The 22,071-nt window shown below is 59.5% G+C and overlaps 2 protein-coding genes across 2 annotated transcripts; both read right to left on the bottom strand.

Annotated features, from left to right (window-relative positions):
* Window positions 1–789: 789 nt before the first annotated feature.
* On the bottom strand, window positions 790–7,213 carry LOC309975425 (protein IL-40). Its single transcript, XM_082860545.1, has 5 exons — window positions 7,166–7,213; window positions 6,782–6,811; window positions 1,467–1,736; window positions 1,214–1,310; window positions 790–976 (listed from the first exon to the last, which is right to left on the bottom strand). Exons 1-5 carry the CDS (start codon window positions 7,200–7,202, stop codon window positions 970–972), a joined length of 441 nt encoding a protein of 146 aa, XP_082716671.1. The 5' UTR covers window positions 7,203–7,213; the 3' UTR covers window positions 790–969.
* A 3,771-nt stretch (window positions 7,214–10,984) lies between these two features.
* TMC8 (transmembrane channel like 8) lies at window positions 10,985–18,614 on the bottom strand (the record flags this gene model as incomplete). The annotated part of the gene is made up of 15 exons (XM_082860218.1): window positions 10,985–11,289; window positions 11,747–11,825; window positions 12,249–12,407; window positions 12,497–12,627; window positions 12,783–12,966; window positions 13,149–13,246; window positions 13,590–13,713; window positions 15,186–15,325; window positions 15,626–15,796; window positions 16,158–16,305; window positions 16,587–16,723; window positions 17,254–17,336; window positions 17,627–17,776; window positions 18,123–18,271; window positions 18,463–18,614. 15 exons carry the CDS (start codon window positions 18,612–18,614, stop codon window positions 11,032–11,034), a joined length of 2,163 nt encoding a protein of 720 aa, XP_082716344.1. The 3' UTR covers window positions 10,985–11,031.
* Window positions 18,615–22,071: the final 3,457 nt, after the last annotated feature.

The raw sequence follows: 22,071 nt of genomic DNA, 5'->3' as shown, positions 1-22,071 counted from the left end.
TCGAATCCTCCGCCATCTTGAGCCTAGTTGGTTCTAACTGGTTCTTGTTTTTTTTCTGTTTGCTGCTTCCTCCTGAAACTTAGATAAGAGTAATTGGTTTCTCTTCGAGGGAGGGACAGGGGTGTGATTCTGGGGAGACAGCTTTGGTACCAGAGGGGCGGGGAGGATGACCAGGAGACAGAAGTGTCTTAGGAACGAGGGGAGGTGAGAAGTTCGGAGGCAGAGGTGACCACTGCCAAAGGCCAGGCAGGTGGGGCACACAGAGGCCTGCGGTGCCCAGGGTTGGACAGCACAAAGGCCCTGGGCACTTAACAAGTCAGTGAAGTAATAGCCTTCGAGAGGGGACCCCAGGAGGTCCGGCCCCTGCCTCCGGTCACCAGCTGGAAAGACTGACGGGGTTTCCATGGAGGGCAGAAGCCCCCGGCCCACCCTGGTGCCCTGGAGGCTCCATCCTCCTCAGACCAATAGGGAGTATTGGAGAGAGCTCCACCCAGAGGCAGTGGACTCCACGACAAGGCGGCTAGAGCATGGTCAGGGTCAGATAAAGTGCTCCATGGGCACTTGGCACACGGTAGGCCCTAAGTGAACTTTTGCAAGTCATGCATAAGCCATACGGCCCTTTCTTTGCCCTGGTGGTGTTAGCGAACGCAAGTTCATGTGCCCAACACACTGTGAGGCCAAACAGAACAAAATGTTGGAGTTTGGAGCACAGAAAGTTTTACTGCGGGGCCACGCAAGGGGAACGGGGCAGAGGCGCTCGCGCCCCCCCAAATTCCGAACTCCTCGAGGGCTTTCAGCAAAGCACTTTTATCGGCCAGGTGAGGGAGGGGAGCCGCAGGGTATGTGATCAATTCTCTGATTGGTTGGTGTCACAGAGGTTAACATTATCAATCCTTAGGCACCAGAAGGCCCCTGGGCTACGAACCCATGATCATCAAGTGGTTAATTTCTTCCATTGGGTCGTGGGTTTTAGCATCTGAAAAATTCAGGAAATATGCCTGAGATACTGTTATCTGGGTACTTCAGAGAGGAGCTACAGCAGAAGATATGGAGGAGGGGTCTGTCCTGGGAAAGCCCCATAGGGTCCTGCTTGGTTCCAACGGCAGCCCTGCCCTACCAAACCACCACCGGCTCTGCCAAGCCAGGGCCCCCGTTGGTCCACATAGGCCATCAGCAGTTCACTCCTCCCCCACATCCAGCACCTGTTTCCTACCTGATCTGCTTGGTCCAGCTCAGTTTCCAAGAAAAGACGGCTATGATGGAGATGAGGCAGGCAGCCAGCGCGAAGGTGGGTCCCTGGGGCAGCTCTCCTGTGAAGGAGGCGGGGGACAGCTGGGCTGGACTTCCGTTAGGCCAGGCCAGGGTAGGCATGGCTGCGTCAGGGCACCCGTCCCTGCTCTTGGCACCTCCCACTGACCTACTCAGAAGTGCCAGCTGCCCCTCTGGAAACCAAGGGGCCCTCTCACCTGGGGGCACCAGTGTGAAGGGAGTGTGCTGGACGCTGATGTTGTTTTCAGCCTGGCACCGGAACCAGTCCGACGTCTGGTTCAGTGGGAAGGAGAAGTTGGCTGGCTGCCCAGGGTTCCGAGTCTGCTGCATGTGGATGTGCCCGTTCCTCCTGACCAGTCTGTAGGTGATGGGTGGGCTGCCCGAGGATGCCTGGCAGAACACCTCTACCCTGAGGCCTGACCCCCTGTCCAACAGGGTGAAGTCAGCTTGCAGCTGGGACACCGGCTCTGGCAGGGTGGGAGAGGGCGGGAGCACAGGTGTGGCTGGGAGACTTTAATGCCCTCCCCCTAGCCAGTTCCCTCAGTACACATGCCTAATGAGCCTAGTGGCCTAACTGACTGATTGCTCCTCCAGGCAGCCTTCTGGATTGCTCCCTCCGCCTCGCGTCTGAGCTTCTACCCTACTTGCAGTGTATACGATACAATTTCATATATGTATTTGGTTTTATTTGCATGTGGTATATTCTGGGTTGCCAGACTTAGCAGCTAAAAATACAGGACACCCAGTTAATTTTGAATTCAGATTAACAATGAATAAAATTTAGGCAGTCTCTTAAAGATGAGACAGTCCAAAGCGGAAGAAGGAAACCAACGTTTAACAAGCACCTTAAGAAAATGCTCGTTTGGCAATTCCTCAAAAAGTTAAAGAATTACCACACGACCCAGCAATTCCACTCCTAGCTATATACCAAAAGAATTGAAAACAGGGACGCTAACAGACACTTGTACACACATGTTCACAGCAGCACTATTCACAACAGCCAAAAGGTGGAAACAGCCCAGATGTCCATCAGTGGATGACGGATAAACAAAATGTGGTCCATCCACATGACGGAAGAGTATTCATCCATGAAAAGGAATGAAGCACTGACACCTGCTACAACATGATGAACCTTAAAAACATTATGCTGCGGCTTCCCTGCTGGCGCAGTGGTTGAGAATCTGCCTGCTAATGCAGGGGACACGGGTTCAAGCCCTGGTCTGGGAAGATCCCACATGCCGCGGAGCAACTAGGCCCGTGAGCCACAACTACTGAGCCTGCGCGTCTGGAGCCTGTGTTCCGCAACAGGAGAGGCCGCGACAGTGAGAGGCCCACGCACCGCAATGAAGAGTGGCCCCCACTTGCCACAACTAGAGAAAGCCCTAACGCAGAAACAAAGACCCAACACAGCCAAATAAATAAATAAATTTAAAAAACAAAAAAAACCACATTATGCTGAATGAAATACATCAGACATGAAAGGCCACATATTGTATGATTCTATTCATGTGAAATACCCAGAATTTTTCTTTTTCTTTTTTTTTTTTTTGCGGTACGCGGGCCTCTCACTGTTGTGGCCTCTCCCACCGCGGAGCACAGGACCCGGACGCGCAGGCTTAGCGGCCATGGCCCACGGGCTCAGCCGCTCCGCAGCACGTGGGATCCTCCCAGACCGGGGCACAAACCCGTGTCCCCTGCATCGGCAGGCGGCCTCTCTGCACCACCAGGGAAGCCCTCATACTATTTTTTTTTCAAACACTCCTTCATGCAAAATCTTTGAAGTTAAGTAAAGCTCTATCTAGAGTTTAATCTACTCTCCAGGGCACCCGTTTGCAAACTGCTACCAACAATTTCGTCAACGTGACTCTGGGGCCCAACAGTCAACGGCTCTTGGGGCCAGAATCTTCCCCCCCACCCCACCCCCGGGGAAATGTGGGTTCAGCCTTCAGGGTGATGACACTGTTGCTCCCTTCACTGTGGGGAAATGACCTTGACTTAACAAAAATGGAAAGAAAAAGCTGGCCCACCTTCATTTCCATTACGATGGCCATTAATAGAAGCCTGATTTACATAAGTTCACAGACAGAAGCCACTTTCGGTTTTAGTGCCCTACAGGGTAGAGCACTCACTTTTTATTCTAACAAGACCTGTGTGGGTCTTTCCTTTTGATTATTTAGTTTATGCATCTAGCCCACCCATAGCGAGGGGTCTAGCATTTAATTACAAACTCATCATCTGTGTCTGAACATTTGAAGATAGGGTGGCACACTCAGAATTTGATCAAGCGACAAGGACACCCCGGGGACCGGAAGCTGAGCCAGCCAGGGCTGGGGTGATCGAATGGCTGTGCAGAGCCTCCCGCTGTCACTAAAGAAAGAGCGAGCGGCTTAGGGCTGTGCCCAGGCCGGGCAGTGGATTGCCGTACAGCTGGGCTTGGAGGCCCTTCAGGATCGCCCCTACCTCTCCCTAGCTTGTTTCTGTGATAACCCAGAAGCTTGGAGATTGGAGTCCCAACCCTGGAGGCCCAATTCATTAGACCTGAGCTCGGGCCCAGGGATCTGATGAGGGTTGAACAAGCAGCCCATCTGTTGAGAGTTGAATTGTGTCCTCCAAAAAGGAAGATGTATTCAAGCCTTAACCCCAGGTACTTGTGAATGGGACCTTATTTGGAAATGGGGTCCGTACAGATGGACTTCAGTAACCCTTGCTGGATTAGGGTGGGCCCTAAAGAGAAGAGACAAAGACACACACACACACACACAGGCCATGTGAAGACAGAGGCAGAGTTTGGAGTGATGCTGTCACAAGCCAGGGAACGCCAAGGACTACCACAGCCCTCAGGTGAGCCTTCAGATGAAGCCTCCAGAACCAGGAGAGAATCAATTTCTGTGTGGTACTTCGTTAGAGCAGCCCCAGGAAACTAGCACAGCCCCCTTACAAGTGAAGCGGGTTTCAGGAGTGGGGGGAGGGGACAGTTATCAAGACTCCTTTGTACACACTCGCACTCTGAATCTGTCCTTCAACCGGCCGCGCCCCAGCCCCCCACCCCGAACATTGTCTTCTTTCATGGCAGCCCCACGGGAGACCCCAGGCTCCCAGGTCACCCTCATCTTCCTGCCCCACCTTTTCTAGGGCTCTGAAAGTCCCCCTTTACGTCCCACCTCCCCCTGCGTCCTCTGGAAGGCTGGTAGGCTCAGTTGGTACCAAATCCCGGAACCCTCAAGCTCTCCTCTCACATCTCACCGTCTACACCTCATGGAAACCAGCCTCCCCTCCCCCATGCAGTGCCTGCACCAGTGGTATCTCAGGTGGCGGGGGGGTCCTCACAGCCTTCCCAACACTGGCCTGGGATGGCGAGGGCGGGAATCCTCTTGCTATTCCTGGACCACTCTCCCTCCTCCCTCCCTAAACAGCAGCCTTGAACCTCATGTCTTCAGACACTGCACCCTGCCCCTCTGGGTTACAGTTCCTGGAAATGCCCACCATCCCTTGAAGATTCTTGTGCCTGGTTCCTGCTACACTCAATACTGCACTTGCCATGATTCTTGGGGATTTCAAAATACACAGAAACGTTCCAAAATCTTGGCTCTTAACACCCAATATCTCAGGCCCAACCTCTCGTTCCCATTAGTAGTAATCAGTTGTAAGGCTGCCCTTGACTTCGCCAGTTCCCAGCTGCTCAGACCCAAACCCCCCGAGTCATCTTCCACAGCTCTGTCTTTCCCATCCCATCCCATCCATCAGCAAAGGCCTTCAGAATATACCTTGACCACCTTGCCAGGCCTCCTGGCTATCACCCAATCTCTCCTCTGGATCCCGGGAACAGTCTAAAGGCTCTCTGGGATTCTAGCCTTCATCCCCACCCCATCTCTTCTCAACACAGCAGCCAAAATGGCCCCAGGAAGAGTAAATCAGGTCAACCCTTCTGCTGTAAACCCTCCCATTGCTACGCCCACAGGGCCCCCCCCTACTCAACACTGCCCCCCCACCTCATCCAACACTCCCCTGCCCCTGCTTCCTGTGCTCTGGCCACGCAGGCCCTCGTCCAGGCACATCCTGCTCTACCACCTCCTTCGTGTCCTTGCTGGCGTGTCCCCTTCTCAGTGATGACTTCCCAGTAGATGGTGCCTTCCCTCCCCACCCCCAACCCATGTTCCCTTCCCCTCTTCCCTGCTTGCTGTTCTCTGGGACCTATCACGTTCTAGCACGCTGTAGAATGTGCTTATTTTTATTATCATCTGTCCCTCCGGCCCCACTAGAATGTAAGCTACGTGAGGGCAGGGATCTCTGTTTTGTTTCTGCGCCCACCATCCTGGGGCCTCAAGCAGCACCTGGTACCAAACAGATGCTCAACCAGTGATTACTGAATGATTGGATAAATGAATGAATGAATGAATGAATGATGTGTCAGTCGGCTCCTTAGGAGTTTAGTTAGCAGGACTTGCTGGGCAAGAGTCTGAGCAGAAGTCAGGGGCTGGAGGGGGGTGGACCGGCCCTGCCCAGGTACTTCCCGGAGACCCAGAGGCCAGGGCCCTGCACAGTTCTCCTTTTAGCGGAAACACCATGATGTGTTTTTTTTTTTTTTTTTTGATGTGTTTGTTTTTAAAGCAAATAAGGAAATGATAGTTCAGCCCATGCGGCACTCAAGTGAGGTCCACCCTTAAGTGGAATAGAAGCGGCTGCAGCTGCAGCCCTGAGACCAGGGAAGTTACAGGTCCAGATGAGACCAGAGGAAGGGCAGCCGCCCTTGCAGAGATGTGGAGAGGAGGAGGTGACTGACCACCTTGACTTTAAGGGTCACAGGGCTGGAAATGGGGGTGGGGAGAGGGCAGGAGAAGGAAGGGGAGTGGAAAGACGGAGGCGGCCAAAGCTGAGGGCAGGAGGGACGGCCACCGGGAGCCTCCCCTCTCACTGGCTCTTACACCAGGCGGCTGGTGGAGAGAGGGGCCCTGACACCTTCCTGTTGCCTCTGAGAGTCAGGCAGTTTCCCCTTTGCTGGACCTCAGGGAGGGGGGAGTTGGGGGAGCCCAGACTTCCTCATTCTCTCACTCGCCCTCCTCCTGGGCCAAGGCACCCCACCAGAATGCACCCAGCCTGCCCTGGGGTCACACCCACCCCAGGGGCTTCTGCTACAGATCAGGCACTCAGAGTGATTGGGGTACACCTGCCCGGGACACGCCCTCTGCCCGCCTCCGCTGGTAATACCCGCCCCCCCCACCACACACAGCCCAAGGGGAAGCCAAGCACTTTCCTTGCCCCACGTCACTGTCCCCACCGTCTGTCTGTTGTCCCGCCCACTCCCACCTCCTGCAGAGCTTTCTCTTCTCCAACCCTCCAGGGCCCTGCAGGGGTTGAGGCTGGGGTCCAGAACCTTCCAGTGGTCTAGCAGCAGACGCCACTCACCCGCAACACCCTTCCCCCGGCCGGCCAAGGCCTCTACCGTGGGTGGGGCCTCTGACTCCAGGGTACCCATCTGGGGGTACTCCGCCCTCCAGCATGCTGGGAAACTCACCTTTCTCCTGCTTTGCGGAGCTGCTGGTGGCTGTAAGAGAGGGGAGGGCAGTTAGGAGAGCCCAGGGTGGAGGGGAGGCCAGAGCTCGCTCAGAGAGCCTCATCCTGAGCCCAGAAGGAGGCCCAGGACTCCACAAGCACCGTCACTCAGAAGCTCTTCGGAGCCCGGAGCCTTTCGTATCATCAGCCCATTCTGCAGATGAGTAGAGTGGGTCCAGAGTGGTGAAGCAATAACTGGCTGGTCTGAGACTCAAGCCTAAACCTTCTCCTCTCTGTCCTGTGCTTCCAGAGGTGTCTCCTGTGCTCCCTAGACCCCTGGACCCTGAGTCTGCCACCTCAAGGCCCTGGCAGCGGCCCCCTCCCACCACGTCCCTGGGCAGCTCACCTAGCGCAGCCAAGCAGAGCAGCCGCAGGACCCTCATGCCTCTGCCGCGCGGGGCCCTCAGCCAGGAGGGCAAGCGCTTCCTCGAGCGAGGCCACCTCCACTCCAGAGCCTCTGGGTGCTCCCTGGGTGGGTGCGTGCCTGCAGCGGGGAGATAACCGGGATGCCACAGCGCCCCAGGGCTGGGCCCGGGACGGCGACTCTCCCCACACCCCCAGGGAGTTAGGAGGGGCCAGGAGCCAAACCAGGGCTCACAGTCACCGCCACTGCCGAGCTGTAGGACCCCAGGGTAGAAGATGTCCGTGTCCTCACCCTGGAATCCTCACCGGGACCCCCCCACCCCAAGGTGGAGGCACTGGTAGCCAGCAAGGGGCAATTAAGCTTGCTAACCCGCTGATTTTGAGACGAGGGGATTATCCCAGATTATCGAGGTGGGCCTGATGTAATCATGAGGGTCCTTCTGAAGAACTGGTGGGTTGGACCCCTCAGGGCTGGGGGCTCAGGGCAGAGAGAAGAGAGGGAGCAGGTAAGGTGGGACTAGGACCCATCCAATCCCACAGAGGCTTTTGTTTTTTTAAATGAATGAAGTGACTTTATTGAAACACTCCCTGTTTCTACACTGACACAGCTGCATATGTTTTTCTCCTGCTATCACAGAACATGGAGCTTTGATTTGTACACAGGTGCCTTCCTCAGGGAGGATGTCCCGCCCCCAGGGAACAATTTGCTTCCTGTGCGGGCTCTTCTCTCCTACAGAGCCTCACAGATCAGTGGCACTCACATCCCCAGCACAGCCCGGGAACCGGCACCTGGCCCAAGGCGGGCCAGTCACAGCCCTGCCCTGGGGCCCCTAGGCCCGGCTCAGGGGCACCCACTGAGGCCTGGGCGTGTTGGGAAGCTGGTCTGGTGGGATGACCCTGCCCAAGCCTGGGCACAGTGTCCTGGAGCGCCCCTGAAGACTGGCTTTGTCACCTCGGTGGTCCCTTCTCCTCAGTGGGCAAGAATCAGCATCTGTCCCTTGCCACCCAGAGTCCTGACTCGTGCCCCTGGGGATGTGCTCCGGGGACCCACCTACCTCTCTGCATTTGGGCAAAAGCTAATCTCTTAGTTTTCCTAGCGAAATTCCCTTCCAGAAAGTCTGTTCTCGCCCTGCCGGGCGGGGCGCGTGGATGGAACCGGCGGCTGAAGGCAGGCAGAAGGGTCCCCTCAGCTGTGGGCGATCTGTTGCCTGAAGTCCCAGAAGCTCGAGGTTTTTCCTCTACGTCGTGCTCAGGGCTTCTGATTCGAGCTGAGGCAGCTCATGAGAAGCCTCCCCCTTTTATCGGTGTGTCTGGGGAGCCAGAGTCAGAGCAGAGAATGGTGGCTGGACTCGAGGGACAATTCCCCTGGGCCTTGGTGGGACCGGGGGCATCTCTGCTGCCTCACCCCGACTACCCCTCTCCAGCCATCACCTGTGTGCCCCACCAAATGAGGGCTGCTTCTCTGAGCTGTTCTGCGCCTCTTCTCCACAGGCTGCAGGTGTGACAGCGCCGAGTAGGTTGCCCCAGGTGAGCCCAGGTCACCTAGATGGAGCGGAGTCAGGGTGTCCTCAAAGCTCTCCTGTCACCCACTAGACTGACATTTCGTGATTCCTGCCCACCGAGGGCCAGTCTCCTCTATGATAAATGGCCTTACCAGCACCTCCTTGCGTCACTTTCCTGGGAGGGTCTCCTGGGTGGGAATCTGTGCTGGGCTGCCTTGGCCAGAGTAGCTGGGAGCCCTCTCAGGGCTGGGTGGGGAGAGTCTGGGACCCCCACCCCACCCCAAGGTGGAGGCACTGGGGCTCCTGCACCTGGAGAGACCCTGGCTTCACTTACTGCAATAACCCCACGGGCCTCTCCCTGCCCACGTGTGTCTTCTTTGCTGCTGGTAGACGCTCAACGTTACCGGACCCCCGGGCTCTCCAAGCCCAGCCACAGGTGTGCTGCTTCTGCCTTCACTCTGGTTGTCCTCGTGGGCCCCAGAGCCCAGTCTAGAGGCCTCAGAGTCCCAGTTTCCACAGGTCAGGCCCGCCCGGCCCGTCTCTATACCGCGGCTCAGGCCGTTCCTCTGCCTTCACCTCCTGTCGAGTCCTCGGTCCCCCAAGGCCCCGCTAGTCGCCCACTCCACGAAACCCTCCTGCTGACTGCGATGGCTCCCCCCTGAGCCCCAGGTTGCCTCGCTGGGCCGGCACGGTCACAGGGTCATCAGGGCCCCTTCCCATCTGTCCCACTTTGCTCCTTTAGGCCAATGACCATGTTGTAATAGGGCCTCAACTGCTCTCCTAGGAAGGACACTATATAAGTAACTGCTCATTCAGTCCTCACAACCATGCAGAGGAGGGTGGTGTCATCCCCAGGCTTTGGTCAAGCAAACTGAGGCCCTGAGTTTGAGTTCCTCAAGGTCCCGAAGCTCGTCCCCCTCACATCCGGTGATGCACTTGGCGGGTTCTCTGAAGGCACGTGAAGGTGATGAGAAGGACCTGGATGCCTCAGTGCTGCAGGTTCTCCCGCTTCGCACCCAACAGCCTCACCCCCGGGGGCTCATTAAACCACATCGCTGGGCTCCGCCCTTAGAGGAGGTGCGGTGGGGCCTGAGAACTGGCCTTTCTAACAAGTTCCCAGGTGATGTTGGTGCTGCTGGTCCGGGACCACACGTTGACCCTAAGCTGCTAATTAACAACGTGTGTCGCCTTCTTTGGGGCCAGACTGGTTGCCCTCCCCAAGCTGAGCACGTAGCTCCCTGTGTCTCCCGCAGTCTCCCCACCGGCCCCAGAACAGGGCCCGGCACTTGTTGACAGGCGGATGGGTCACGGGATGCTGGGTGAGTGAGAGAGAGGGACAGCGACAGGAGGAGCTGAACCAGCCAAGACTGCAACGACCACGTGAAGCCCCTGGACTGAGGGCGCCGGGCCAGAGCCGCCCAGATGCCGTGTCCAGGCTGGGAATCCAGCCAGGCGCTGGCCTCCTGCTGCTGGAAGTAGAGCCTCCTTAAGCACGTCCTGGGGTTTCTCCTGACCTTCCCTCCTGACGGCTCTTTAGGCCAGCAATCCTCAACCCTGGCTGCCGGTGAGAGTCACCTGGGAGCTTTAGAAAGTCCAGATGTCTGGCTGCTGGCTGCACCTGGACCAATTGCGTCAGAGTCGCTGGCACAGGGCCAGCATCTGACGGGGCTTCTCAGGAGTTCTCCGAGGCTGAGAACCACAGATTGAGAACCTCTGCAGCCTCGGCACCCGAGGCTTGGGAATCTTGGACGCAGCCCTGCCTTCCTGGGCAGCGGGCTCCGCTACCTCCCGGGGCCCACACTCGGAGTGTCTCCTGATGCAGGTCAGATCTGAGCTCTGCCCCTTGCTGACTCATAACGTCTGTGGGTCTCAGTGGTCTCACACGTGAAGGAGGAATTACAGGAGGTTGTGTAGGGTGCCTGCAGTCAGAGCAAAGTAAGCCCCCACTGTTTGCTCTCACTGCGGCCAGGCCTTCCCCTTCCCGCAGGTGGAGGTCTCTGGACTTTTATAATGGTACTGCCCAGGGTAAACAGTTCCTGAGCACTGCCAATGGATGTGTATTTATAAACTGCATTCATGGGTTACTATACTAACATATTATGCATATTATAAAACATTCAACAAAAATAGAAACTTTTAAGGATTGAGATAAAAATATAAATACAAGTTCCCATATTTTCTTCTTGATGCCCCTAGGTATATGCACCCCACCTTAGGGCACCCTGCTGGAGGGCCCAATGAGAGAGGCGGTGGTCACCTGGGGTCACGAGCGTGGGGCGAGGGAGCAGGAAGTGGGGAGCTGCACACGGGGCCCTGGGGAAGCTCCGGGCGGTGGTGGGGGTCGGTGCTACAGCTCGGAACCGCTGGGGAAGCGGCAGCTACGGGCGGGGACCCGGACACCGCGCAACCCGGCAGGATCCTCAAGGGAGGGTTCCGGCCTGGGGGCCCTGGGTCCCGGGGAGCCCGGGCACGGGAATCCGGGGCAGAAGGATCTCGGGCGCGAACCTCGGGAGTGAGGGGACTCAGGCCCCAGAGAGTCGCCGGAGCCCGGCTCCGACATCAGCCGCGACAGGTCATCCACCAGGTGCCACTTCTCCTGCACTTGCTGGGGCGGAAGAGGGGAGCGAGCGGCCGGTTTACGAGCGGCGCCTTCTCTCACCAGCTGCCGCGGGAGAAGCGGCCACCTCGCAGTAGCAGCCCCGAGGCCCCGCCCCACCAGAGTTTCCCCTCCCCGTCCCCCCTACGGCCCCGCCCCACCAATCTCCCGCCCTATCCCTAGACCCGCCCCGCCGGGCCAGAGACCACGCCCCTCCCGATCCCGCCCCAGCCCAAGGCCACGCCCCATCAGGTCCCGCCCCAGCCTGGCCAGAGACCACGCCCCCACCAGTTTCACCTCCTACTTCAGCCCAAGCCCACAGCCACATTCCTGTTGATTGGTTCCCGGCCGGAGGCACCGGTTCCCTCCCTCCACCTTCCCCGCTTCTATCCGCGGCCTGAGGCCACACTCCCGACAGGGTCTTGCCCGGAGTCCGTGACCCCTCCCCAGTCCGGCGGACACTCACCCACACCAGTTGCTTCCGGAGCCCCCGGATGGCCCTCGCGCTGGCCTGGGACTGGGAGACGCACACGGTCAGGACAAGGCTTTGGATAGACGGGGATGCTAGGTCAGTCAGCCCCCTACTTCCTCCTTCCCCACCCCAGTCTCTTAAAAACCACCTCCCGGGGTCTTCTCTCTTCCAGGTTCCTAGACACCGCTTTCTCCCTCCTCTCCTTCCTCCCACTGGTCGCTCAGCCCCTCTCCTCTAAATGGTAGTAAGAATAACAAGCGCGGCAGGCTCACAGCGTGTCTGCACCAGGCGACGTGCTTCCCCAGTGGTCACTTAAAGTGCCCGCTTTACAGGTGAGGGCCTTCAGGGGCTGCCCAGGGGCACAGGGCAACCCCCAGGCCACCTGCCCTTGGGCCCCTGGCTCCCTGCGACCTTGGGCTCTCCTTGTCTGGCCCCCAGATCCCATGAGACTGGCTGGGGTGCCCCCTCCCTCGGCCCCTGCTGCCCTGAAAGGCACCTGAGCAGGATGAGGAGGGGGAAGCTGAAGGCGTGGGAGCCCAGGTAGTGGAGGATGCGCTGGCTAGGGGGTGGGAGCCGGAGGGCCACCAGCTCTGGGACCACCTGCCAGGGGGCTGAGTAGTTGGTGAAGAGGCCACAGTCCCAGGAGGAGCGGATGCTGGGGAGAGACCGCCAGAGGAGGGCCGGTGTCAGTGCTCGGGTGACGAGCTGCCGGCCCGGCAGCCTCAGCCCGTCTGCTCCCCTCACCTGCTGACCACATAGCCCAGGGGCACAGCGGCCAGGAGCAGGCCCAGGATGAGCACCAGCTGGAAGAAGAAGATGGAGCTGGAGGCGCGGAATGGCCGAGGGGACGCCCTGGAGTTCCTCAGCAGGGTGTACTAAGGAGCAGAGCAAGGACACAGGGGCTCAGCGCAGTGTGCAGATGGGAGGTGCCCGGCGGGGCAGCAGCAGGAGGTGAGGGCTGCTCTGCTGCTGGCGCTCGGGGTGCCCACACAGGTGCGGCCCTGCTCCCTCCCAGCCCCCGAGCCCTCACCTTCTTGATGTAGAAGGTGAGGAAGATGAAGATGCTGTTAAGCAGGGGCAGCAGGGGGCAGTAGAAGAGGCCCATCCAGGTGACTGTCTGGCCCTCCACGATGTCCAGCATGTTCTTGGGCAGCAGGAACTCCTCCCGGTCCAGCCAGGCCCAGAACCGGCCCGAGAACCGCTCCACCAGCAGCCTGGGGGAGGGGAGTGCCCAGGTACCCACCACCCAGAAATGTGTGGACCTCGTTGGTCCTGGCTGTGGACCATAACACACTCACACGGTAACAGGCATGTAGAACTGCTCACCCCTGGCTGTGGCCACTGGCCACCCCCAGACACGCCCACTCCACCCCCGTAGTGTCCCCACGTGGCTCACCTCCTAGGCAGGCTGACAAGGAAGGTGAAGGCCACCGTGAGGAGGAAGTTGAAGATGCTGAGTTTGTACAGCTCCTCCCCCACCGAGTTCTCCCAGCACTGGTCAGAGGGGGCATCTGTCACTACCCTCGGTCCCCAACCGCCCCTCACCCGCCCGTTGGGGGACTCTGTGGTCTAGGAGCCTTGCCTGGAGTCTGATATGATTGCTAAGTTAAAACCCGGGCCTGCGATAAGATTTGAGCAGACAAAGCCCACAGTCTGGGCTGCCTCTCTGCACAGCGCAGAATGTGATGTGAATGGCGCCCCCTGGAGGTGACTGCTGGGTGGGCAACTCTGCCCACAGCCTCTCACAAAGGTGAGACCCTGAGAAGGACGAGGAGCTCAAAGAGGTGGGGCTTTGCAGAGGACAGGAGGGACAGGCCCTGATGGAGTCACCGGCCACCTGGTAGTCACATGCGTTGTAGCCGTAGGACTCACAGCTGGTCTTGTTTCTGCCAAAGCACAGCAAAGTCTGGCCCAGGGAGAAGGAGAACATTCCCAGGCTGGCCAGCTTCAGCACCACACACCTGGGGGTTAGGGGAGGGGGCGGGGACTGTGTCAGGGGAGGAGCCCAGGCACATCTACTCGGGACACAGGTGTGGCTGACATCTGCATGAGCTCAAGTCTCTCCCGGGCCCAGCCCCCTCGAAACCCAGAGCCCAGCCTCCTTCCAAACTGCTCCATGCGTGGCAATATTTCCCAAAGTGCGTTCCCTAGAATCCTGGTCTCCAGATGATTCACAGGAGAATGGTTCTGTTTACATCAGTTTGGGAAACACAGCACAGTCCAGCCATCCTCCCCCCACACCCAGCTTGGAGATTCACAGGCACATATGTGCTTTTATATCATTAATGCAGGTGAGATCTCTCTTCTAAGGCCTATTAATGCCCTAGTCCGTTTACACTGTCCATATATCACAAACACGTGCTTGCATACTCCTGAATAATATGTAACTGGATCACACAGGTAGGGTGGCCTAACCCCAAACGATTGCCTGCACGTTATATCAAAGTGTGGACTTTCTTTTTTTTTTATTTTTTTTTTTACTTTTTGTCCATACTCCGCAGCACGTGGGATCTTAGTGCCCCGACCAGGGGTCGAACCCGCGCCCTCTGCATTGGAAGCACGGAGTCTTAACCACTGGGCCGCCAGGGAAATCCCATGAAGTGTGGACTTTCAAGGCTGATACACAGCCGGAGCCTGGCTGGGAACAGTGGTTCTTGTGTTGAGGAAGGCAGGGGTGGTGGGGGCTTATTTTCATCTTCCATCCTTTTGAGCATTTTGAATTTTTTTTTTTACCATGTGCATGTGCTATTACCCATTCCAAAAATAAAATTTCAAAGCAAACACAATCTACCTCGGAATGGGTAGATACGCAGAATGGGCTCCGGACAGCTTCTGTGCTAGGGAAGCCCGAGGAAAAGCAGAGCCTGCCAAGTGAGGGGTGGGTGGCAGACGGAAAGAGAACCTGGGCTGGAGCTGTTGTGTGTGTGGGGTCCTGTGGGTGGGTGGGTCCAAGGCAGGACCTGAGTCCTGGGAGAGGAGACAGAGCAGAGCCTGGGGGCGGAGGACGGCTTGAGTTTGAACCTGCACCCAGCAGGCATGGGGAGCCTCCCTTGGCCAAGGCGCTTGACCCTTTCAAACCTCAGTGTCCTCATCTATCCAGTGGCAGTGAGGATGGTCCTAACTTGACAGGTCACGTGAGGGTGTCAAGGTGAGGGGTGTAAACCCTCGGGGCACATGGGAGGGAGCTGTGTTCCTAGGTGGGTGACTGTGGTACCCAGCGTGCCCTGGCAAAAACAGTCAGTGGCTTGCTTTGGATGGTGGGGACTGGAGAACCTTAGACCGGGGCCCCCCAGGCTGTGTGCGGGAGCAGCTGCCTGCCTTCCCTTGCACGGGACCCCTGATGCCAGGTGATAACCAAGACAGGCGGCAGGACACAGCCCTTCCATGCCCTCCACACTCTGTCCCACCTGTCACCCCCCCAGGTGTCACTCACCAGATAAGGGTGAGGTTGACCTCAGTGTTGGGAGGGTAGTTTTCCAGCTGGACCAGGAAAACAAACAGCAGGGGACCCAGAAAGTTGACCAGGGCGATGACCCCAGGGGGCAGGTACTGGAGCAGCAGAAACAGGGACTCCTGTGGGGAGAAGTGGATAAGGGCGTGCCGCGGGCTGGAGGGCCCCCAGCGGCTCCCCCATCCCCTACGACCCCCTTCAAGTGTAACTCTGGTGCAGGCCCGGAATCTGGAAGCCCACGGATTATTCCCAGTGGCAGCAGGGGTTATCCACGGGTAGAGCCTGTCTGACTTGGTTATGACTTTGGGCAAATTGCTTTAACCTCTCTGAGCCTCGGTTTCCTCTTCTGCAAAGTGGGACCATCCCGTCTCCTCCCCCAGGTCTGGCCAGGATTAAATAAAAGCATGTCAGTCGCCTGGCACCTCCTTGTTGTCCTGCGAGTACTTGGTGGCCCAGAAGATAGCAGTGATGGCCCCAACCACCAGGAGCCCGATGAGGATGTTGACCCGCAGGTAGGTGAGCAGGTGGCAGGCCCTCTGAGCCCGGGTCTGATGCTGCACCATCAGCAAGTGACGCCCCTCCTCCAGCTCCACCTGTCACGGGGGCAGGGGCAGGGGCACAGGTGGGTTAGGGCTGGCCCAGGTGGAAGGGGAGGGGGCTGGCAAACAGCCCCAGGTCGGTGTGCGTGGGGAGAAAGGCTGCCAGGCTCTAGGCAAGGTTGGGGTGACGCTGAGGCGGGGACAGACGGGCTGGTTTTGTCCAGAGCACCCCCAGAGTACCGTGCAGGTGAGCGCTCACACCCAGACACGGCACAGCCCCCGCCTCCAGCTGGAAAACCGTGTGTGCACACACACACAGACACACTCACACACTCAAGCCACACACTCATACAGTCTCACGTGATCTCACACTCATTCACTCACAACTCACACTCACGCACATCCTCACACACACCTTGAACTCGTTGCTGATCTCATGCTTCTTGATGGTAGCTGCCTCCTGCCCCTGGATGCAGAAGTCCCAGGAAGAGAAGACCTTGGCGCTGAGAGGTGACCTGTAGTCCTGGCCCAGGAACATCTTCTGTGGCAGCCCCTTCACCATCCTGGAGGGGGCAGAGGCCAGGGCTCAGCCTCAGCTCGGCTCTGATCTGGGGTGGGAAGTCCCAGGCAGTCCTAAGTGCAGCCTTTGGACTCGGCCTGGGTGGGGGGGTGGGGACACAGGAGCGGTGGCCCCGCTCCTGAGGTCTGCAGCTGGGGATGCAGAGTTCCGGCCCTGGAACCTCCATTGGCAGGGACTCCCTGCCAGCTTGGGGATACCACGCCAAGCAGGGGTGATCAGGGAAGACCCCCTGGAAAGGGGTGGAGGCAGGGGCTCTGCTCTCACCGCCGTAGAATCCCACAGAAGCAGAGGAGCAGGCAGGCCAGTGGGCTCAGTAAGTAGGCCAGGCGGATGCTGTATATTGAGCTGCTCTCAGGCCCCGCTCGGTACGCGCCGTAAAAGAGATAGGTGTTGTTGAAGGCCTGGGGATGTCAGACAATGACAAGTGAGCCAGGCTGTGTGCTAAGTGTTTTCTTGCTGTTAACACATTAGCCCTCACAGTGACCCCATCAGGTAGAGAATAAGAGTATCCCCATTTCACAGAGGCTCAGAAGGGTTGGGCAACTTGCCTAAGGACACACAGCTTGGAAGAAGAGCCAGGACTGGAACACGGGAGCCCGCACGGTAACCACCCAGTGGCTTCCAGGGATGAGGGTAGGGTGGTGCTTATCCCAGAATCCTGGACACTTTTTCCCTTCTTGTCCTTCAAACCCCGACCCCAGCTGGGCTCTGAGGGCCGTGGGCACATGTCCATGGGCCTGGGCTGTGCACAGTGGCCTCAGCCTCTCTCTGACCCCACTGCTGACCCAACCAGCCTGTCTGTGGAGGACCGTCTCCCTAGAAGCCAACGTGCCCTTGGAGGGGTGAGGGTCCTCTTAGACTGGGGTTCCCTGAGGCTAGATCACCAGGTTCCCCAGCCTCCCTGGTCCACAGCCAGTACAGACCCACTCACCCTGCCAGTTAAAACATTCCAAAGTAGATTGTTGAACTTGGGAACACCAGTCTGGGGTTGGTGGCCACCAGGACACTGGAGGGCTGTCGAGGAGGGAGAGGGGTCCAATAGGGAAGGGTCCCCAAGGCATAGGTGAGGCTCTGCCCCTCTCACTCCATAGCCTCCCATCTCAGGAGGCCTGAGCAGGGTCATGAGGGCATGTCAGGAGGCCTGTTATGCAAAAGGCGAGATCGAGTAGAGCTTCACGGCTGGACCCAAGCAGGACGATGCCCAGGGTTTGGACACAGAGGGTTGGGGCTGTCCCAGTGGACCAGGCCCCACAGGGTTCAGGTGGGCTCGGGGGCACTGTTCCCTCCGTGGGCCAGGCACTCACTGAAGTTCAGAGCAGGTCCTCTGTCAGGGGGGCGGAGCCAGGTCAGGGGCAGCAGGACGAAGCTGGTGGTCAGAAGTAGGGTCAGCAGGTTAAGCAGCAGCAGGAAGCGAAGAAAGGTGAAGTAGGACTGGATTCCGGTGCCAAAGAGGCCTGCGGGGAACAGCAGGTGGGTCCGGAGGTGCCGAGCCGTGGGCCCAGCTGATAATCTGAGGGTTGTGGGGGGTGGGTGAGCAGCCTCCCAGGGACCTCAGTGTAACGGCCAGTCCTGGAGGCTGGCCTAGCAGTACCTCTAACAGCCACCAGGGGTGCCATCATCCACCAAGGTTTGAAGGGTGGCTCTGGGGGCAGAGGGGGATGTGTGAGGAAGGCGGGGTGGGTTGGTGGGGGTGGAGGGGTACAACGGCCAGGGGGATAATGCCCTCCTCTGGTTTCCAAACTAGACATTGAGACTCCAGAGAGGGGAGGCAGGAGGTGGGGATTGGGGTTCGGGTCCTACCCCCGATCTCGTAGAGAGCCCCCTCCCAGAGCCCACAGCCCCGGGCCAGCCGCCGTGCTGCCTCCCCCAGGCGCCGTCCTGCAGTCTGCTGCCTGTGATGCCACTGCTGCCAGCACGAGGTCTTCACCCCCTCGGGCTCCCGCAGCTGCCTGGGATGGGGTGGTGATGGGAGGGGTCCCTGAGTCACCCAGCATGCCCACCTGGCCAGGCAGAGCAGCACCCTGGGCCAGGGAGTCTTCCCACTGCTGGTGATTTCCACCCCCCCAACCAACAGGTGCATCCTCTCCCCACCCCCACTGCTCCTCCTCCGCTGTGTTCGGCAGGGTGTTCGGGCACCCACCGGATGAAGCGCTTGTCCACCATGGCGTAGGGCAGCAGCCGCACAGGTTCCTGGGAGGAGCACAGCCGCTCCATCTCCTGCTCCCACAGCTCCTCGCCCGCCGGCTCAGGTTCTGGCTCCCCTGAGGCCTGCACCGACCACTGCCTCAGCATCTCTGTGATGGGGTTGAAGTTGGGGTTGTAACGCTCCCCCTCCTGGGAGGGGATGCTGTTGGAGGAGATCTGGCTCAGTCTCCAGCCACATCTCAAAGCAACGTATGGCCTCAGTTTCCCCATCTGTCAGACGGGGAGAAAGGTCCAAAGGGCTCGGAAAGATGAGACGTCACAAACAAAGCCAAGGCCAGGTGTGGCCACAGTTAAGTGCGGTGGCGCCCAAGGCCCGCTCTGCCCCACCGCAACCGGTTACCAGTGGCCGCAGCCCTTCCCCATCGCCCCCTGGCAAGGGACAATTCCACGTGCCGATTCTCCCATTGGGAAGACCTCTCTGCCGCAAACCCCAGCAGTTCCCTGGATTCAGCATACTGCAACACCTCGAATCTGGACGTGTTGGGACCTCCTCGGCCTTCTACCTGGTGGTCCAGATCCCGGGACTGGGTCCACCCCGGCCCCCCACGGAACCCAAATGGGGAAGCGTGGCTACAGCCCCGGCCGTGGGAAAGGAAGGAAGGGACCCCTCTGCCCCTCAGCAGCGGCTCTCACCCCTTCCCCGCCAGCTGCCAGCAGCTCCTCGGCCTCAGTTCTCTCTTCCACCCCCTCACGATCCCCCCTCCCCTCACGCTGCACCCAGCTCACCTGGGGACAAGGGACCTAGAGACCGTCCTCCGACTGGCTCCCGCCACTCCCGGCGGGGCTGCGAGAGAGCCGAGGGCAGGGGTCACATGACAGGAACCCCAGCACCCCTAGCCGTCGCCTCCCCGCACTCCTCTCTCCCCCGCCTCCGGCACTTCCTCCGCGCTCCACTGAGGCCCGCACTTCCTGAGGGGGCGCGGAGCGCCAGCAGGCAGGTGAGAGGCGCTGCGCGAGCGCGCTGGGCGGGGGTCGGGCCCTTCCCCTCCCCACGGGGGACCCGCGGCTTCTGGGCCGAAGGTCTGACCCTGCGGGGCTGCGGTCGGCTGGGCGCAGGCCCCGCCCCTTATCCGCCGGTAGCCCGGCTCCGCTCGGCTCAGAGGGCGCGATAGTGCAATAACTTAGGGGGTGGGTCCGACCACTCAGGGCTGCTCGATTTTCAGAGGCCCTAGGCGTTATTTCTCAACTTCCCGCCTCGATCTTTGGCACTTAAGCCGAAGCGGCCCAGCGCCTGGCCTATAGGAAGCGCTCAGGAACCCGCTGCACTCATGCCCCGCCCCGGCGAGCTGTCTCGGCCCTTTCTCTCTCTTGGGACCCCCTGGGAGGCCCCGCGGTCCTGTCCTTCCTCCTTCTCCCTCTCCGCCTCCTTGAGGGCCCCCCTCATCCCTAAAGAGCTCCAGTGTTTTTTCTGCCTCCCTGCCTGCTTCCACTCCTGGTTTTCCAGACCCCCCCACCCCCCCGCCCCGCACCCCATGCTAGGCCCCAGGCTGGGTGCTGCTGCTGGGCACACAGTGAGCATAGAGATAGAGACGGAGCGGGAGAGGGGGGACGGACTAGTAAATGTACATGTCACTAGGAAGTGGCACATGCTCCAACAGGGTTCAATCCCGGAAGGCTCCCCAGAGGAGGTGACTTTCAAGTTGTGCCTGGGATCATGCAAGTAAAATGTGACTGGAGCATGGGTGTGCAGGGCAGGGAGTAGTGTTGGGGGAGAGGCGGGGGCTGGGCAGAGCTAGTTCTCTAGGCTGAGGTGCCTGTACCAAGATCCATCCTGAGGCAATGACTATTTGGGCATCCTGGCTTGGCCCACCTGTCCTCCCCTCCAGGAGGGCCCTCCCCTTCCTTTCTGCCTTCCAGCTCACTTTTACCCTGCCCGCCTCTCAAGTCTTCTCCCAACAAGAAATGGCTCCCACCACTGTCCAAATCCCACCCTTTTCTCAAACCCAAGGGTGACTCTCCTCTGCCGGGCTTTTTCGAGGTCAGGTTTCTAGGTAGAGCTCCCAGGTGGACAAGACTTACACCCTGGCCGATGACACCCTGGAGGCTGACTGACCTCTCGGCCCGTTTCCTCATCTGTGAGCTAGGGTCATCAGTGCCCCCCTCCCTGGCTTGTGGGGAATAACGGAGCAAACAGCAATGGGGACAGCCCCCAAGTGTGCCTCCTCTCTTCCCCACCTAGCACACAAGAAGTGTGCCGGAACTCTGCTGGAGAAACCACGCCCACATCGGGAGGTCGGAGATAACCCCGGGTTCTACCAGCCAGTTTGGGGCTAGTTGTCGCAGGAGGCTGTGCTGGAGGAAGGGGCTACCCAATGTAGTCCTGCAACGCCCGCCGTATCCGTGTGGCTTTGCCGCATGGTGTTATTTTGATAATCGCCCTGGGAAGTGGGAGGGTCTGGAATCATTGTCTCCATTTGAAACTTGGGGAAACTGAGTCCCACAGAAATTGGCTTCAACCGGAGATTGGAACACTTCCAGACACTCGCCGCCTTCATCTTGGTCAGACCTCAGGGTGGGGTGAGAGGAGGGGTCGGAAGCTGGTGGGGAGAGGGCACAGTCGCCGAGGGCTCGACGGGGAGGGGAAGCAGGAGGAGCGGGGCGCGCCCCCCCAGCCGGGTCACGTGACTTGTCCGAGCCCCGTCGCCACGTGGGCCGGGCTGGGCGGAGCAGCACTCTGGCCCCGCCAGGCCTGATACGCTCACAGGTCGACCCAGGGCCCTTGGCCACTCCCTCCCTCTGACCTCACGACCCCTCCCGCAGCTGGTGGAGCCCAGACACAGTTTCCGGCGGCCCTCGCGGGGGACAGGTGAGCCGCGCGCCGGGCCCCTCCTCCCCAGCGCCTCCCAGGCCAGTGCCGGGATGCGGATGCCGGGTCGTGGGTGGGGGCCGCAGCTCCGGGGCTTAGGGACCTCGCCCTCGTCCTCCTAGCCCCATCCAATTCCCCTGCGGCCACCAGCTCCACCCCCTCCGAATTCCTTTGGGCCTCTGGGGCCACTGGGCACTGAGTTGACTCCTCGGGTTCTCTTGGATCTCCCTGAGTTCACTACCGGAGTTGACTCTCTCAGGGGTGTCCGGGCGGGGGACGTGAAGATCTCAGCTCACCCCAACAGTCAGGTGGCGGGCGTCAGGGGAGAGGGCGGTGGTGTGTGTCTCTCGGGATGGGAAAGGGTGGGGAGGCTGGGTTTGCAGGTGGGTACCACTGGTGGAAAGTGGGCGTGTGGGAGACTGGCAGATGAGGGGTCCAGGGTCTCTCGGAGTTCCTGCCTTCCCTCGGCTCAGAGGCTGGGCCGCGGCGCTGACTGGGCAGTAGCTGCTCCCAGAGGACTGGCTTCCGGCTGGGGTGGGGTTTCTGGAAACGCGCCCCACCCTGCCCCTCCCTACCTGGCTCACGGCTCAGGAATGGTGCACCCTGGGAGCTCCTGCCCGACTTGTCCCTGCCTGGGCAAGGGTGCCGGGGTGCTGGGTACCAGCCGGACAGAAGTCTTCGGCAGTGCCCAGATGCCAGTGCCCAGGTGAGCCCCCATCCTCCAGGCAGCCTCTGAGC

Source organism: Leucopleurus acutus (genome assembly GCF_964270905.1).
Source record: "Leucopleurus acutus genome assembly, chromosome: 19".
Classification (NCBI taxonomy): domain Eukaryota; kingdom Metazoa; phylum Chordata; class Mammalia; order Artiodactyla; family Delphinidae; genus Leucopleurus; species Leucopleurus acutus.
The sequence above is the reverse complement of the archived record's forward strand: the minus strand, read 5'-3'. Positions and strand labels throughout refer to the sequence as shown.

What these genes read in the sequence shown, in the direction of transcription:
- LOC309975425 (XM_082860545.1), bottom strand. Translation starts at nt 7,202, where the DNA reads ATGAGGGTCCTGCGGCTGCTCTGCTTGGCTGCGCTAG. An exon ending in GCTCTGCTTGGCTGCGCTAG is followed by an intron (nt 6,812 to 7,165) that starts GTGAGCTGCCCA and finishes CCTCTCTTACAG; the next exon opens with CCACCAGCAGCTCCGCAAAG. An exon ending in CTCCGCAAAGCAGGAGAAAG is followed by an intron (nt 1,737 to 6,781) that starts GTGAGTTTCCCA and finishes CCACCCTGCCAG; the next exon opens with AGCCGGTGTCCCAGCTGCAA.